Source organism: Trichosurus vulpecula, chromosome 7 (genome assembly GCF_011100635.1).
Source record: "Trichosurus vulpecula isolate mTriVul1 chromosome 7, mTriVul1.pri, whole genome shotgun sequence".
In the NCBI taxonomy this organism is placed as follows: domain Eukaryota; kingdom Metazoa; phylum Chordata; class Mammalia; order Diprotodontia; family Phalangeridae; genus Trichosurus; species Trichosurus vulpecula.
In genome coordinates, this window is record NC_050579.1 from 259718471 (window position 1) to 259733383 (window position 14913).

General features: G+C 38.3%; 1 protein-coding gene across 7 annotated transcripts in view; it reads right to left on the reverse strand.

Moving 5' to 3' along the window:
• Positions 1 to 14913, reverse strand: part of NDEL1 (nudE neurodevelopment protein 1 like 1) — a 94945-nt gene that overhangs the window by 21685 nt on the left and 58347 nt on the right. For 6 of the 7 annotated variants that reach the window (XM_036767257.1, XM_036767261.1, XM_036767260.1 and 3 more), the window contains 4 exons: positions 13322 to 13458; positions 11102 to 11275; positions 6511 to 6602; positions 4512 to 4663 (listed from right to left, as the gene is read on the reverse strand). In XM_036767257.1, coding sequence (XP_036623152.1) covers positions 4512 to 4663; positions 6511 to 6602; positions 11102 to 11275; positions 13322 to 13458 — 555 coding nt within the window. Of the gene's footprint in view, positions 1 to 4511; positions 4664 to 6240; positions 6318 to 6510; positions 6603 to 11101; positions 11276 to 13321; positions 13459 to 14913 lie in introns of those variants that run through there. The other variant, XM_036767262.1, reaches the window with a different exon arrangement.

A 14913-nucleotide genomic window follows, 5' to 3' on the forward strand; every position in this document is an offset into this window, starting at 1 on the left:
TCTCTTCCCAATTTTTCCTCTACTTCTCTAACCTGCTTTTCCAAATCCTTTTTGAGCTCTTCCATGGCCTGGGACCAGTTCATGTTTTTCTTGGAGGCTTCTGTTGTAGGCTCTTTGACTTTATTAATTTCTTCTGTCTGTATGTTTTGGTCTTCTTTGTCAGCAAAGAAAGAATGCAAAGTCTGAGACTGAATCTGGGTGCATTTTTGCTGCCTGGCCATATTCCCAGCCAACTAACTTGACCCTTGAGTTTTTCAGTGAGGTATGACTGCTTGTAGAGTTTAGAGAACTATGTTCCACGCCTGGGGGGATGCGCCAGCTCTGCCACACCAGCACTCCTCCTTCCCCAAGAACCCCCAACCCGGACTGGACTTAGATCTTCAGCAGGCTCTTCACTCCTGCTCTGATCCGCCATGTAATTCCTCCCACCAGGGGGGCCTGGGGCCAGAAGCAACTGCAGCTGAACTTCTGTAGCTGCCCCACCTCCGCTGCCCCAGGGGCAGTGGCCAAACCTCGAACTCCTTCCACTCCCACAGCTTTTCCCACTAACCTTCTCCGCTGTCTTTGGTGTTTGTGGGTTGAGAAGTCTGGTAACTGCCGCAGCTCACTGATTCAGGGCGCTAGGGCACACTCTGCCTGGCTCCTGGTCTGGTTGGTCTGTGCCACTCATGCTGGGCTCTGCTCAGCTCCACTCCACTCCCAGCTCCCAGCTCCGTGTGGGATAGACCTCACCCAGAGACCATGCAGACTGTCCTGGGCTGGAGCCCTGCTTCCCTCTGCTGTTTTGTGGGTTCTGCAGTTCTAAAACTGGTTCAGAGCCATTTTTTTTATAGGTTTTTGGAGGGACTCGGCGGGGAGCTCATGCTAGTCCCTGCTTTCCAGCTGCCATCTTGGCTCCGCCCCCTCACTCCGATTTTTAAATTATAATTCTGCATCTCAAAAGTTCAAAAATAAAAACAAAAGACAGCCATTTGAATTGCTTCTAATTCTTCTCTGCGAACAATTTTCTCAAGTGAACTATCACAGGTTTCTTTCTGGTGTTGGCAAGGTATTTTTTTAAGAGTGGAGCAGAGCAAGAAAGGCTTGCCTACAAGACAGATTTTCTCTAACAGAGATACAATTTACAGGGCTCAACCTTCTTTGCCTTGATATCGCCAAGCAGGCAGTCAGAAATTCAAGTTTAGAAAGTGCTTACTATGTGTCAGGCGCTGTACTGAGCACCAGTGATATAAAGAAAGGCAAAAACACAGTCCCTGCCCTTAAGGAGCATTCATTCTATTTAAAAGGACAGAAGGAACAGTGAAGAAGGAAGGAAAGACAGGCTCATTGTAGAGCCTGCTCTATAATGCATAGGAAAGCTTTTAACAAACCACACACACAAGTTATAGAATCACTGAATGTCAAAGATGGAAGAGACCTTAGTGCTCAGGTTTAAGGGTGAGAAAGTGACTGGCCTTCCCTCTGAGATTATCTTGAATTTATTCTGCCTATATCTTGTTTGTACATAATATTTTTATGGACATTTTTGAATTTACACTAAAACTTTCTTAAAATGAATGTGCTTTTACAGCTCCTTTACCGAACTTCTCTTAATTTGCAGAAGCCCTGAAAAAGCATAGCAATCTTTAACTATAGACCAATGTTGTGAATGTTAAATAAGGTACCTTAAACAAAAGATTGTTAATAACCAACACAATTTTCCCCATCAAAATAATTCACTCTTTGTTTTCTTTTTGAATCACTCTCTCTCCTTCCCTAACTCTACCCCCTTTCTGAGAACAAAGCCTGAGCTAGAGTCATACACTACAGAGATTATCCAGTTTGCTCAATGAGTGAGTCCCGGAGAGACAAAATGCCTTGAACACACAGCAAAGTAGTGGTACAAGTAGAGACTCAAGTCCACATCCTTGAATATGCCAAACGACAAAATGAACTGCTGTTCACTAGTTCCTTCATCCAAACAAGAACAGAAGACTAAAATGGACAGTCGGGCATAAGTCACTAGTTGATCCATTTAAAGAGTTGTGACAGAGAAAAGAAAAAAAAATTCTAATCAACTAATGCTAAGGTTTTATATAGTTGAAAAAAAATTCACAAGTAACAATACTAACAATAAGGTCTGAAAGTGTCACATGTTTGTCTCATTACTAAGAATCGAATTCCCAGAGATAATCCCAAATTACTTATAAGCTTGGTTCTCTAAACACTGCACTGGCAAACACGCCACCTTTAAGTTTCCAGAAAGGCTTTCTTGTTTCCATAGATGTCAATCAGTCAAAAAGCATTCATTAAAAATGTGTCAGACTCTGTGCTAGGTGTTGAAGAGTTTCCATATGTCCACAGTTTCAAATCTGTCACTGGAAGGGACTGAGCTCCATCCTTTCAAACCACCCCTTATCCCTATGCTGTTTAGCTCACAACGACACATGAGAATAGGTCAAAGAAGTAAGCTGTACCTAATTCATGGACAAGGAAAAATAAAGGAATTTTAACAGCTGTGGGAAATGGAGAGAAGGCCTGGACAACAGAACGTGGAAGTTGACATATTAGAAATGTTGCAGAACTGTAAACCTTAGAAATCATTCAGTCTAATCAAAGTTCCACCTACAGAAATAGGCATCAAGAGTCATCTCTGGAGAAATGTCTTCTAGATAGGCTGGTACAGATTATTTTGATAATTCATTATCTTTTTCCATTGGGATTTAGACATACAATGAAGTTTTTAAATCTCTTGGTGGTGTTTTTTTAAAGCAATTCAAATAAAAAGGTTTTTAACACTGTTCCAAAGTTGTACATGCTGACATATATTAAATGTCAATTAACGAACCTTAGGTTAACTGAAGCCAGAGGGATGATGCCCCTTTGACCAAAAAAAGCATTAGAGTACCATCTGGCCTCCATATGAGTCCTCCCAGCCCACTAGGAAATACAATGACCATCTGACTAACACAGATTTATCTTCCTTCATGTTTCTAACTAGGCTTATTTTCTTAGCCATAATTCAGTGACCTGAAAAAGGGACAGAACATAAGCAAATAGGTTACGAAAGGGTTAGAGCTCCAAAAATTTACCTATAGGTCTGATGTTTAGAGCCAGGAGCACATTTTCCCACAGGAAGTATTTTAACTGGTGGCTAGATTCCTAGGCCAATCCACAAAAATCTCTTCAGTCTTTAACATGATTACAGTAGTATTATACTGTATTATGCCAGTACACACAATTAATATTGTACTGATCACCCCAAACCAACACTTAAGACATTGTTCCTATGATGGGAATACATATTAGTATGTCTCTAAGATTACAATGCATTTGATCAGTGAAACTATAGTTTATCTCAGTTCCCCTGGAATGGTATTAACAAGTTTGATAGATTTCCCAGAAAACATGATTCAAAAAGGGGAGAAAATAACTAATATATTAGGGACAATCTGAAGTTACTAGATAAAAATTTAATGTACGTTCTAGATATTGTTTCCAACACCCAAAGCTTATATAAAGGATGCCCCTTTATTTTCTCCATAGCACTTGAGGTAAACAGAAGTCTTCACACAAAATTCTTATCTGTTCCCCTGAAATCAGAGTAATATATGGCCATTCTTCAAGTCTATCTGAAAAACTGTCCACATCTTGTCAGGGAGAGTGTATCCCCCAAGAAACTCCAGGAGATGGACAAAAAATTACTTAAGATTTCAGCAATATGCAATACATGGTTAGGGTTATTAGATCTAATGACGTGTGCGCTTTGAAAGTAAAATGCTCTTTAATCAAATAGCATTAATTAGCAGTATTATTTGCCTGGCTCCAGAGTCAAACTTTCTAAGGCAAAGATAATGGAGATACTCAGTTATATATGTTTATGCAAAGAGAGTAAAAAGCTACTTTTACAGTGGGCTTAAATACACCTGGCATTAACACTCTTCATGTATTTATTATAGCTAGTAAACAAAACAAGGAATGCAGGCTCCCTTAAAAGTCTATGAAATCTTCTAGCAACTAATGCTTTGCTTTCACAGGGAAAATGGGAGAAAAGAACTCCCTATGTTAGTAATACTAGTGATAAGAGAGGCAACGGCTCAAAAGCTACCGAATCAGAGATGCCTTTAGAAATATTTACTTCTTTCAGTTAGCCTAAAGCTTTTTTCCTTTGTGGGCCAACAAGAGGAGAGTGATCCCTACTGGCCAAGTAAGGCAACTCTAGCAAATTTCATTTCTTAAATGAGTCTGTTATTTTGTACATGGGTTATAAGGTTTGGGCAGAGGCTCTAAAGGAAATAAGAATTAATTCTATTCTAATCTGGTTGATAATGACATATAATGTAGATCTCAGGTGACCTGGATTAAATTTAACAAGTTTCCACTGGTTTATGCTTTCTGGATTTGCCCAACTAAGTCTATTTAGGTATTATGTGTTTAAGTGCACCAAGTTTCACTAAACACACCTGGTCATTCAGCAACTCTTCTTGATGTCTTACTCAAAAAAATTAATTCCCACGTTCTTTAGGACTTACCCTTTATCAAAGAAAGATGCATGCCCTGAACGAGAGAACTTTGTGCTGTTGCTATTCACCAGGCCACAATTAACATTCCCTGAAATATAGGATTTCCGTGATGCTTGATCCTTTGCAAAATTCCTGCAAGCAGCTAATTTGGATTCTAAGGCCTAAATAAAGAAAAAATAATAATTTGCTTGTCAAAACAGTGTCTGCATTTAAGAATCTGTATTTCAAACCACTTCTGTATTCTCATGGATAATTGATGCCATTCTTCCATTTTTTAAGAAAGGCTATCTAAATAACTTACACAACTAGTGTTCTAATCAAACAATAAACAGCTAATAAAATAAGTTTCTTTGTAAGGAGGTCAAAACGCTTTATAAACTTAATGAATTATTCTCTGAAGGAGGAGGATACCACCCTACCCTGACAGTTAATAAAAAATCTAACACAAAAGTGGTAAAGTCAGGGATGGATTTCAGGTCTCCTAGTTCTCTATCCAATCTTCGACTCAACAGAATACATACTTTTTACATGGGAATTATAATAACCATTTTAACAATAGCCAAACATCTCCTTTGAGCTCTTCTAAATTTAGCTTGCTTTTTAGAGCTGGAATTTAAATCCGAGTCTTCTAACTCTAGATCCGGTACTCTCTAAATACAACTTTTGAAATAAAACAAATATCAATTTTGCACAAAACTAACAATGTTTTGCTAATATCACTGGGCATTATCATATAATCTCTATCTTCTACTTCATGTCTATGATTACAATGTTCACAAAAAGTAAACACTGGTGACTTCTCACACAGCCCCTAAACACTCATACGGCCTTGTGTCACACTGGGGAAACCAGCTCAGCCTGTTAACCACATGATCTACGTCATCACTCCCATTTAGTAGAGGGACAGATATGGCACAGAGAAAAAAGGAATAATTCCTGTAATAAACAATACAGTATACTGGTTCACAATTAGTGATAAACACTAAGGTTTACAACGTACTCACAGCTATTGTGAGAAAGATCTTATTCATAAAAATAATTAAACAACTGATTTAAGACATTAATGTGAACTCCATATTTTAAATAATATTTTATTTTTTCCCCAGTTACACGTAAAGACAATTTTTTAACATCCATTTAAAGAATTTTTTTTTAAGTTCCAAACCTCTCCCTCACCTTCCCTCCCCCCTGAGATAGTAAGCAATTTGATATAGGTTATACGTGTGCAATTATGCAAAACATATTTCCACATTAGTCATGCTGTGAAAGAAGACAGAGACAAAAAGAAAAAAAAAGCATGAAAAAACTAAGTGAAAAATGTTACGCTGTTATCTGAATTCAGACTTCAGTAGTTTTTTCTCTGGATGTCTACAGCATTTTTCATCATGAGTCTTTTGGAATTGTCTTGGATCACAGTATGCTGAGAATAGCGAAGTCATTCACTCCATATTTTTAAGAAAACTTTCAGCAAATAATGAGATTAAGAGACTGAAACCTGAACTCCTTCCTCTTTCCCATTTACCCTTAGAGGTTTATTGTGAACCATCATCAGGCAGGAAGGGAGGAGGTATGAAAAATTCAATCAAATGAATAATTATTTTTATGGTTTTTTTTGTTTGGTTTTTTTTTTGGAGGGGGGAAGGCAGGGCAATTGGGGTCAAGTGACTTGCCCAAGGTCACACAGCTAGCAAGTGTGTCAAGTGTCTGAGGCCAGATTTGAACTCAGGTCCTCCTGACTCCAGGGCTGGTGCTCCACTCACTGCACCACCTAGCTGCTCCACAAATGAATAATTAAGTTGGATTGATCATGCCTGGCTAAAAAACAAAAAACAGAAATATGGAGTTGGTTTTCTATTAAAAAATCTTCTAGACACTATATTCTATAGTTTCTCAGTTTATACATTTTCTTAATAGTAAAAAAGGTTCCTTTCTATTCTTTGCTTTCAACATAATAGAGAGTAACCACACAGTAACTGAAACTTGAAGGGATAAATAGCTGAGTACTCACCCCCACTTTCCGCAAGAGATCCCCTACAATGTTTAATGCTGATATCCTTGCAGAAGGAGTTAGTGGGCTGGTACCAAAACCATTTGGTATACCTAGAGGAAATAAAGACATATTGTTTATAGTTCTCTAGGTTTTGCACATATTACATTTACTCATCATAAGCATAATTTGTTTCATAACTCCTACCCCTACTTTTTAATAATTAAGTTAGTCCTGGGTGTACACACATCACCCCTCTTCTTCATGCCTCCTGCTTCAAAGGAAACAGAGCAAAATGGATTTAGCACTCACACGAAGCCATAGCCAATTCTGGATTTACCACCGACTTTGCTCTCCATTGAAAGAAAAATAACTATCAAGATATAGACAACAGATTCTGTAGCTGTTGAAACTATTTATTAATACTCATTTAGCCTGTGCCTTCATCTACGGTAATAACTACAATATGCAACTACCAATTTCAAAAATGAACTTTGCTCCTGAAATACTGATAATAACTGAAGTGTTTTCTGCTCCCCTAAACACTTTAAATATATTGTCTCATTTGAAAATGCAGAAGGCTCATTTTGGAGACAAAATATAGAGATTAAAGAACCTTTCCCTGGCACAAAAGAAAATGCTAAATTGGAGTAGGCACAGGAAAATCTGAGTGAAAATCTCTTGTAAATTATGTATTACTTTTTTTTCTTTAGCCAAGGCTACCAAGTTGAAATGTTATGAAGATGAGAACAGGGAACACATCTACTTTCCTGAAAAAGTCGCAACATGAGTAAAACAAACAAAAACAAATTCTCCACAAAGTTCTACTCCGATCCTTCATTATAGTATGGATTTGACTCTGTGTTCTTGAATCCACCCCACCATGCTGATTACAGAATGCTAGAAAAAAGGGCAAAAGCATGCTAATAACCACATTTTTTTCATAAATACCAAAAAATATGAAACACAGTATAAAACTTATTTATACTAAAAATTCTACACAGTTCAAGCACAGATCACCTAAAATTAAAAGCTTTTCTTATATGCAATGGGAAAACACTAGAAACTTTACTAGTACCTACAGGAATGAAGTAAGGCTTGCCTTTTCTCCCTGATGTTATATAACATAGTTCTAGAAATGCTAGCAATAAAACAAAGAGAAAAAATTAAATGTATAAAGATAAGCAAAGAAGACTACCCCTTGGTACCGATGACATAATACTTTACTACTAGAGGCAGTGAGGTTTAGTGAGCACAATAGACCTGGCTCTGGAGGCAGGAGGACCTAAATTCCAGTCTTGCTTCAAGTACTATACTGATTGCATGACCCTGGGAATGTTATTATCAGCAGATGAGACACTTCAGAAATTTTAAACTCTCTAAGATTTAAAAGTGCAGAGTCAGTGCTCATTTGCATTGGTTAGAGGGACTTTCTTCATCCAGTACAAATCATACCAGTGAAATTACAGGTCTAGTCCCTATCCCTATACTTACGATGGTTTGCTCTAAAAATCCTAGGGAATCATCAGAGAAACTAATCAAGACAATTAAGTTTCAGTCAAGTTGAAGGCTACAAAATAAACCAACAAAATACCAATGTTTCTTTGTAACAATAACAAAATATGAGAATAACTGAAAGTGCCATTTAAAGTAAATACAAAATGCATAAAATACCCGGGAATCAACCTACCAAAGCATACCCAATACCCATAAAGAAATAATTACAAAAAAATTCCTTAAAGAAATTAAAAACAATTTAAATAACTGGAAGGATATTTGGTACTCAAGGCTATAATAGTACTATGTAAATTAAATTTAAGATTTAATGCTACAGAAATCAAACTGCCAAAGGGATGACTCTTCACAAAGCTAGACAAAATAACAGAATTTATTTGGAGAGACAACAGATCTAGAATATTAAGGATTTTTTTTAAAAGAGAAATGGTGCCTCCTGTTCTTAAACTATATTATAAAGTCAAGTTATCAAAACTATTTTGGTACTGGTTAAAAACATAAAAGTAGCTCAAAAGACCAGAACAGACAAGGAAGAATCAGAAAAAATTTAACTCAATAACAGTGTCAAAAGAATTCAAAAACATATCTAGGAAAGAACTCCCTATTTGATGAAAATTACTGGACAAACTGAAAAGTAGTCTGGCTTTGGACCAACAACTCTCACCATACACTACAATAAATACAAAAAGGCTATATAACTCTCACAGAAATGACTAAGGAAATTCTTGAAGAAGGAATAAGTTAAAACTTACTGGCTACGGGTTCAGAAAAAGACATTTCAATGTTTAGAGTTGCCTTTGTAGGTTTCTTTTACTTTATTCTAAATTTGGTGTTGCTTGTTTTATTAATTTGAAGCTTCGTTAGCTTCATTTGGTTACTGTAAATAAATGCTTATCTTCACATAGTGACATGCTGATGTGGCAGTTACTCAGGGTTTTTTAGTTGCAGTTCTGAAGACCTAACCTAAGGCCCGAGCTGAGCCATGCTATGCTATTACAACCCCAACTCACCACCAGCAACAAGGGAGCGGCAAAATCCAAACAGAACCTCATAAACCCCTTTAAGATTTGCCCCAATCCATAAACAAATGATAGGAAAGGAAAAAAAGATAACATGTTGCTGAAAGGAAACAAAGGTGCTTTGGCTGACTGGGGGGGCCAATGCCTTTCAAAAAGCTACAATTCATTTTTGGTGAGTCTTTGGGATCCAGAAGGAAATAATAGATAGTAAAGCAGGTTAGAACAAAGGCCTTTGGCAGGGTGGATACAGGATTTAGGGCAAGAAGAGATATTTGCTCCTTTCTCTTATCTCTGTTGATTCTTCCATTTTACTCTTAATACGTTTCCCATTCTGCTTCTCCCCTATGCTAAATGTCTCTCTCTCTACTTTTCTTTGTTTAGATGTTTTTTTCCCCTTCAGTCACTCTTTTTGGTTTGAATGTATCTCCTCTTTCTCTTTTCCCTAGATGTTCCTTTACCTGCAACTAAAGTATGTTTTTATTATTTAATTTTGTATTTGATGAAATTTTATGTACGCTGTGTTTAATTTAAAAACAAGTTAGTTAAATGTCATGTATTTCTCTCTCAAAATGTTTTTTTTAAATTTGTACATTTCCCCAGTGTTTTCTTTTGGCAGGTCATTGTAGCCAGAATGGACTTTGTTTTCTTTGAATGACTCAGCTTGCCTCGTTGAGCTTCCCTGGACGCTGGGGCTTGCTCTTCCAGGGCAGGACCAGAGCTTCCTGTGTGATGAGTCGTGGCGCTGGCTGAGGGGAGGTGTGTTAACGTGGTCTACGCTGGGGGAGTGGCCAAGTCAAGAACCAATCGGCCCTGGTCGTTCAGGCGGCGCTTGATGATGTCAAAAACTCTATAAGAGGGGAGAGGACAGCTTGAAGATCCTCCTTTCCTTTTCCGGTTGGAGCCAGAGACGCCTACAGCCGAAGCTGAGCTGCCGGTAGCAGAGCTGACTAGAGGCTAGTGGGTAATCTTCTTACCGTAGAGGGGAAGCATGTATACGATTTTGCCTTATACCTATCTCGCTTCTCTGTGGCCTCCTAGGTTACTCTTGTGAGGCGGACTTATTGGGCCTGGAAGCTTTTGATGAAAATATCAAAATGGGGACGCTGGTTTGTGGGATTGTTACTGTGGAGTGTAAATACATGCTTTAGTTCTCCTGCCTTCTGCCTAGAGAATTCCTTATATCCTGCGGTTCCGGACCTTTTAGGCACATATGAGATTCTCTTTGAAATCATAAATTCTGCCTTCCTAATATAGTCATCCATCCAAAAACATGGTTTATATACTTGCTTTATACTTCCTCTTTTTGGCTTTTAAAGCCCTTCATAACCTGGCCCTTCCCACCTTCTTACTTATTCCTCTCCATAAACTCTGTGATCCAATGACACTGGCCTCCTTGCTGTTTCTCGAACATAACATTTCTCCGGACTCTAAGAATTTTCATTGTAACGAAAGCCTGGAAGACACTCATTCTTCAGTTCCACGCCCTGACTTTTTTGAAATCTCAGCTAAATTCCAACCTGCTGTAAGAAGCCTTTTCCCCAGCCTTACTTAATCTTAGCTCCTTCCTTCTAAGAATATAATTTTCCTATTTATATCATGTTTTTACATAGTTGTTTGTATGTTGTCTCTCCCATTAGACTGGGAGTTCTTTAAGAGGAGGGGCTGTTTTCTTGTTTTTTGCCTTTCTTTGTATACCTGCTACTTAATAGTGCTAGTTGACTAAATGACTAGAAATGTTTTACCCTTTTAACAAAGACTCATTTAAACATGACATACTTGATAGAGAGCTGGCTTCCAAATCAGGAAGGTCTATTTTTAAGCCTTACCTCTGGCTACGTGATCCTGGAAAGCCAATTAACCTCTAAGTGTCCCAAAGCAACTGTCTAAGATTACAAATTGCAGAGCAGGTGTCAATCTGCACTGCTGAAAGTAGTTTTCCAATCAAGAGTTCCCATAGGAGTATCACTATGCCGAATATACCATAGGCCTGGTCCACCAGTATCCCCAACTATCCTGCTTAATCATCAAACTATTTAAGCTGACATTCTACTGCTGGGAAGAGAGAAGAAATTACAAACCTTTTGGTGAAGGAAAGCTGTTCTCTGTCCCTTTCCCCACAGGAGTGGCTGGCAAAGAAAGGGATGCCTGAACAGCAGAATCCATTTTTTCACAATCTAGAGTTGGAGAACTAGGAGCTGACTTTCTGGTTACTTCTTGTTGCCTTTCACGCACTGCTAGTTCTTGTCTTAAATCTATAATTTAAAAAAAATGTTTAAGTAGTAACACTTATTGGAAGTAACAGAGACAAAGCACAGGATATCATTCAGGAACTATAACTGAATAGGCTACCATGAATATTACATATTCTTTCAATAGTGTCTCAACTACAAATTTTCCAAACCATTCAGTTTCTCGTATTTATATATTAGAAAGTGTCTACTGGGTTACTATAATGACTCAAGTGTTTAAATAATGTCTTAGAACTTTAAAAATGTTTATTCAGCTCGGCTTCCAGACTGACCCCACGACCATCATCCACAGGGCCAAGGCCTGTGGAGAAAGAGCCGCCATGCCTATTCCTATCAATACCCACTGCTGACCAACTGCTACTCTCAGTGAGCTAAGTCTAAGAACCCTAGAAATAGCAGTACTGTCTCATCCCACTATTTCTAATCTGCCCCTTGTGGAAATGTGAGACCTGCATAGGTGCTGAAGCTGCCACCTCCTTGGCAGCCACAGATACTACAGACCCAGAAAAAAAAATTCTTAATACCTGGGCAGCATCAAATGATTTGACATCAGAAACTGAGAGGGTTTTATTAATGGGAACAATACTAACGAAGTGTTACCATCTGCCTTATTTCTGAAACCTTCTCTGTGTTGTGTCACCCAACGGGATATGGACTCCTTGAGAGAAGTTGTTTAAACATCCCCATTGCTTAACACAGTGTTTTACACATAGGAAGCACTTTCCATTCATTCAAAAAATGTTAAGTGTCTACTATGTTTGAAGTCTTGAGAATAATTACTTGTGCCACTGCATACCCCGGTTAAAAAAAAATCAAGATGAGCCAAAAATACACCAGGTGATGTACTAAAGAGAAATTTAATATACTTTATCCCTTCTTAATTGCTTTTCGGAAAGAGTAACGGATTTTACATTCTACTACTAGCAGGTAATGTATTCTCTTAACATACTAACAGGAAAAGAAAAAAAAGACACCAAATGTAAAAAAGAGCCAGCAGGAAGTAATGATTTCTTTAAAATATCAAATATTTTTAAATGGCTTCCTCAAGATTATAACAAAGGACCTGAACCCCTCCACTAGATTAAAATCTAAGACTTCAAAATCCCTGATCCAAGGAGTCATTAGTGTCAACAGTGATCTCTCTTTTGGTAACACTAGATATTTTTAAAATCCTTCTCCTTGATGACCTCGTTAAGACATCTGACATTCACTTTGTTCCTTAGTTTTTCTCCCTTACTTCAATGACAATGATACTTCCTGCTTCTCTTCCTATGTCTACAATTTCTTCTGTTTGCTCCATTGACTTTTTCTTTATCCTCTAACCTCCTATGTTCATCTTTCAAGACTTAAGCTTCAGCTCTTCTCCCACTAAAAATTAATTCACATTCTCTCACAAATTCAACAGCTACCTCTTGGCTAATGACTCTCAAAACGATATCAAGTGGCTTATAGGCTAATGAAGGTTCTGAAGCCGGGGCTCCTTAAGAAAAAAGGAAGTTAGAGGAAGAGAGCTTTAAGTTGTAAGCATCGTTGGAGGCGTGGAAGAAAATTCTGTAGCAGGACAGGAAAGGAAGCTACTTCCAAGGAAATAATGTTACGATATTCAAATGGAAATGAACTGCAAACACCTGAAAACAGAACTACAGGCTAGGACTACAGATGTAGAACACACAAAGCGGAATCTAAAGTCCCTGAGAATTAGATGAACACTCTAAGGGAGCAGAGAACCACAGGAAAATGTAACAGCAAATGGAATAATAAAAATAATAGCAGCAGCTAACATGTATACACACAGCGAGTGCTTCACAAAACATGCTGTCTACCCCTTGAGGCAGGCCCTGTTATTAGGCCCATTTCACAGATGAAGGAACCTGAGACTGAGCATAGGTAAGTGATTTGCCCAAGATCAGACAGCTAGTAAATCTCTGAGCCAGGATTCAAATTCAGGTCTTCCTGCCTGCAAGTCTAAAGCTCTGTTCACTTTGCACATAGATACCATTAAGAATGTGAATAGTGTTTTGGACCAATCACTGCAGGAAAAACCTGTACCTCTTGCTTCATCCTTTAGCCTCTGTACAGAGACCAGCAGAGATTCCTTTTCATCAAGTTCACTTTCCAAAAATGCGTTTCGTTCAATGGCTTGATTCAGCCTTTGTTCAAAGTCTTCCAGCGAAACTATTGTGGCCCTAAAAATAAAGGTCAAAATATTAGATTTTCATGAAATAAAGTGTTTACATGTAACATATGCAAATGGTTAAGACAAAATTATTCCATTTTTAAATTTTTTTTGATTATTCCAGCCAAAATTATTTCTCTCCCTCTTCCTCTGAATTCAGACAGTCCTTAATTATCCATTGTAAGGCAACAGTGTAGCAGATAAAAGCAATGGAAATAGCTATGAAACTTGGATTGAAGCATTGCCTCAGAAGCTCACTTCTTATTCTATGCTATGGCTGTTTTTGTTTCGACAAGCAGAAAGAATCAATCACTGCTACCAGGGGATAAACCACACTAAACTTTTCCCTCAGGTAAACGAATCTAGTAATTAGTAAACATAAGTCCAGTGGAATAAGCAGTAGAAGAAATCTTGACAAAATAACTTCTAAGGAGAATGCAATCATTTTTGGAACTTACCTGCAATACTGATTAAGTTTATCAATGTATTTTAAAATAAATGTTTAAAGATACTATATTTACATCACCTATGACATTTCCCAACGTATCCATCCTCTTTCCACAGACTAGTTCCGATTTGCATTTTTCTTAGTATCAGTGATTTGAAGTACTCTTTCCAGTGGTTCAGTCTGCCACCCTACCTAGCCACAAACTTTTTCAGTTGCTTACCAACTTCTTGACTCTTATCAGGAGCAAACTTCAGGAGTCACAAATTGGAAACAGAATCAACAAAAATTCTGTAGCAGAATTTCCATCAATTTTGATCTCCCCCATGGATCCCTAAAGACAGTACAAAGAGACGACCCACAAGTTCTCCACAAAGTCTTGGCTATCCCAGATGTGTCATGTGAGGCATCAGAGCGTGATGTTTGGGGAGAAGGTGAAGAACTGCAGGTTAAAAGGTCATAAGAAAACATAAAAGAAGCCCGTGTTTGTAGAATATTGTTCCTACCATTATCTACACTACAGAGGACAGAATTTTTGCCTTCAGACAGCAACCCAGTGGAGATCAACAGAACTCGATTTCACGACTCTCCCAAAAGCCCTGACAAAGAAGGAACATCCCCCAGCCATGACTCACCTCACTGTCCTCTATTATCTCCTCCACACCATCTTCCAACCCTCCTCAGTACAACACCACTACCAAACCCCTTCCCAATGGTTCAACAGGTTTAGTTTCCCAAATGCTTCCACTCTACCCCAAGCCTGATGCAGCTGAAGATACACAGGTCAATGACCAATTGAAAGCCGCTATGGCTGACAACCATGATATAGAGGTAAAAGAACAAGAGGCAAGTGAATCAGAGTTGGAAGATGACAAAGATGAGATGGACATTCAGCAAGACCAGAGTCTACCTGCAGGAGGGGCACAATCTCAAAGGGAGAGCGCATTGGGCAGGGACAGTAGGAGAGAGTCTACTAGGGCAGAGAGCACAAGGAGGCGACAATCTGTCTTCTGAAGATTA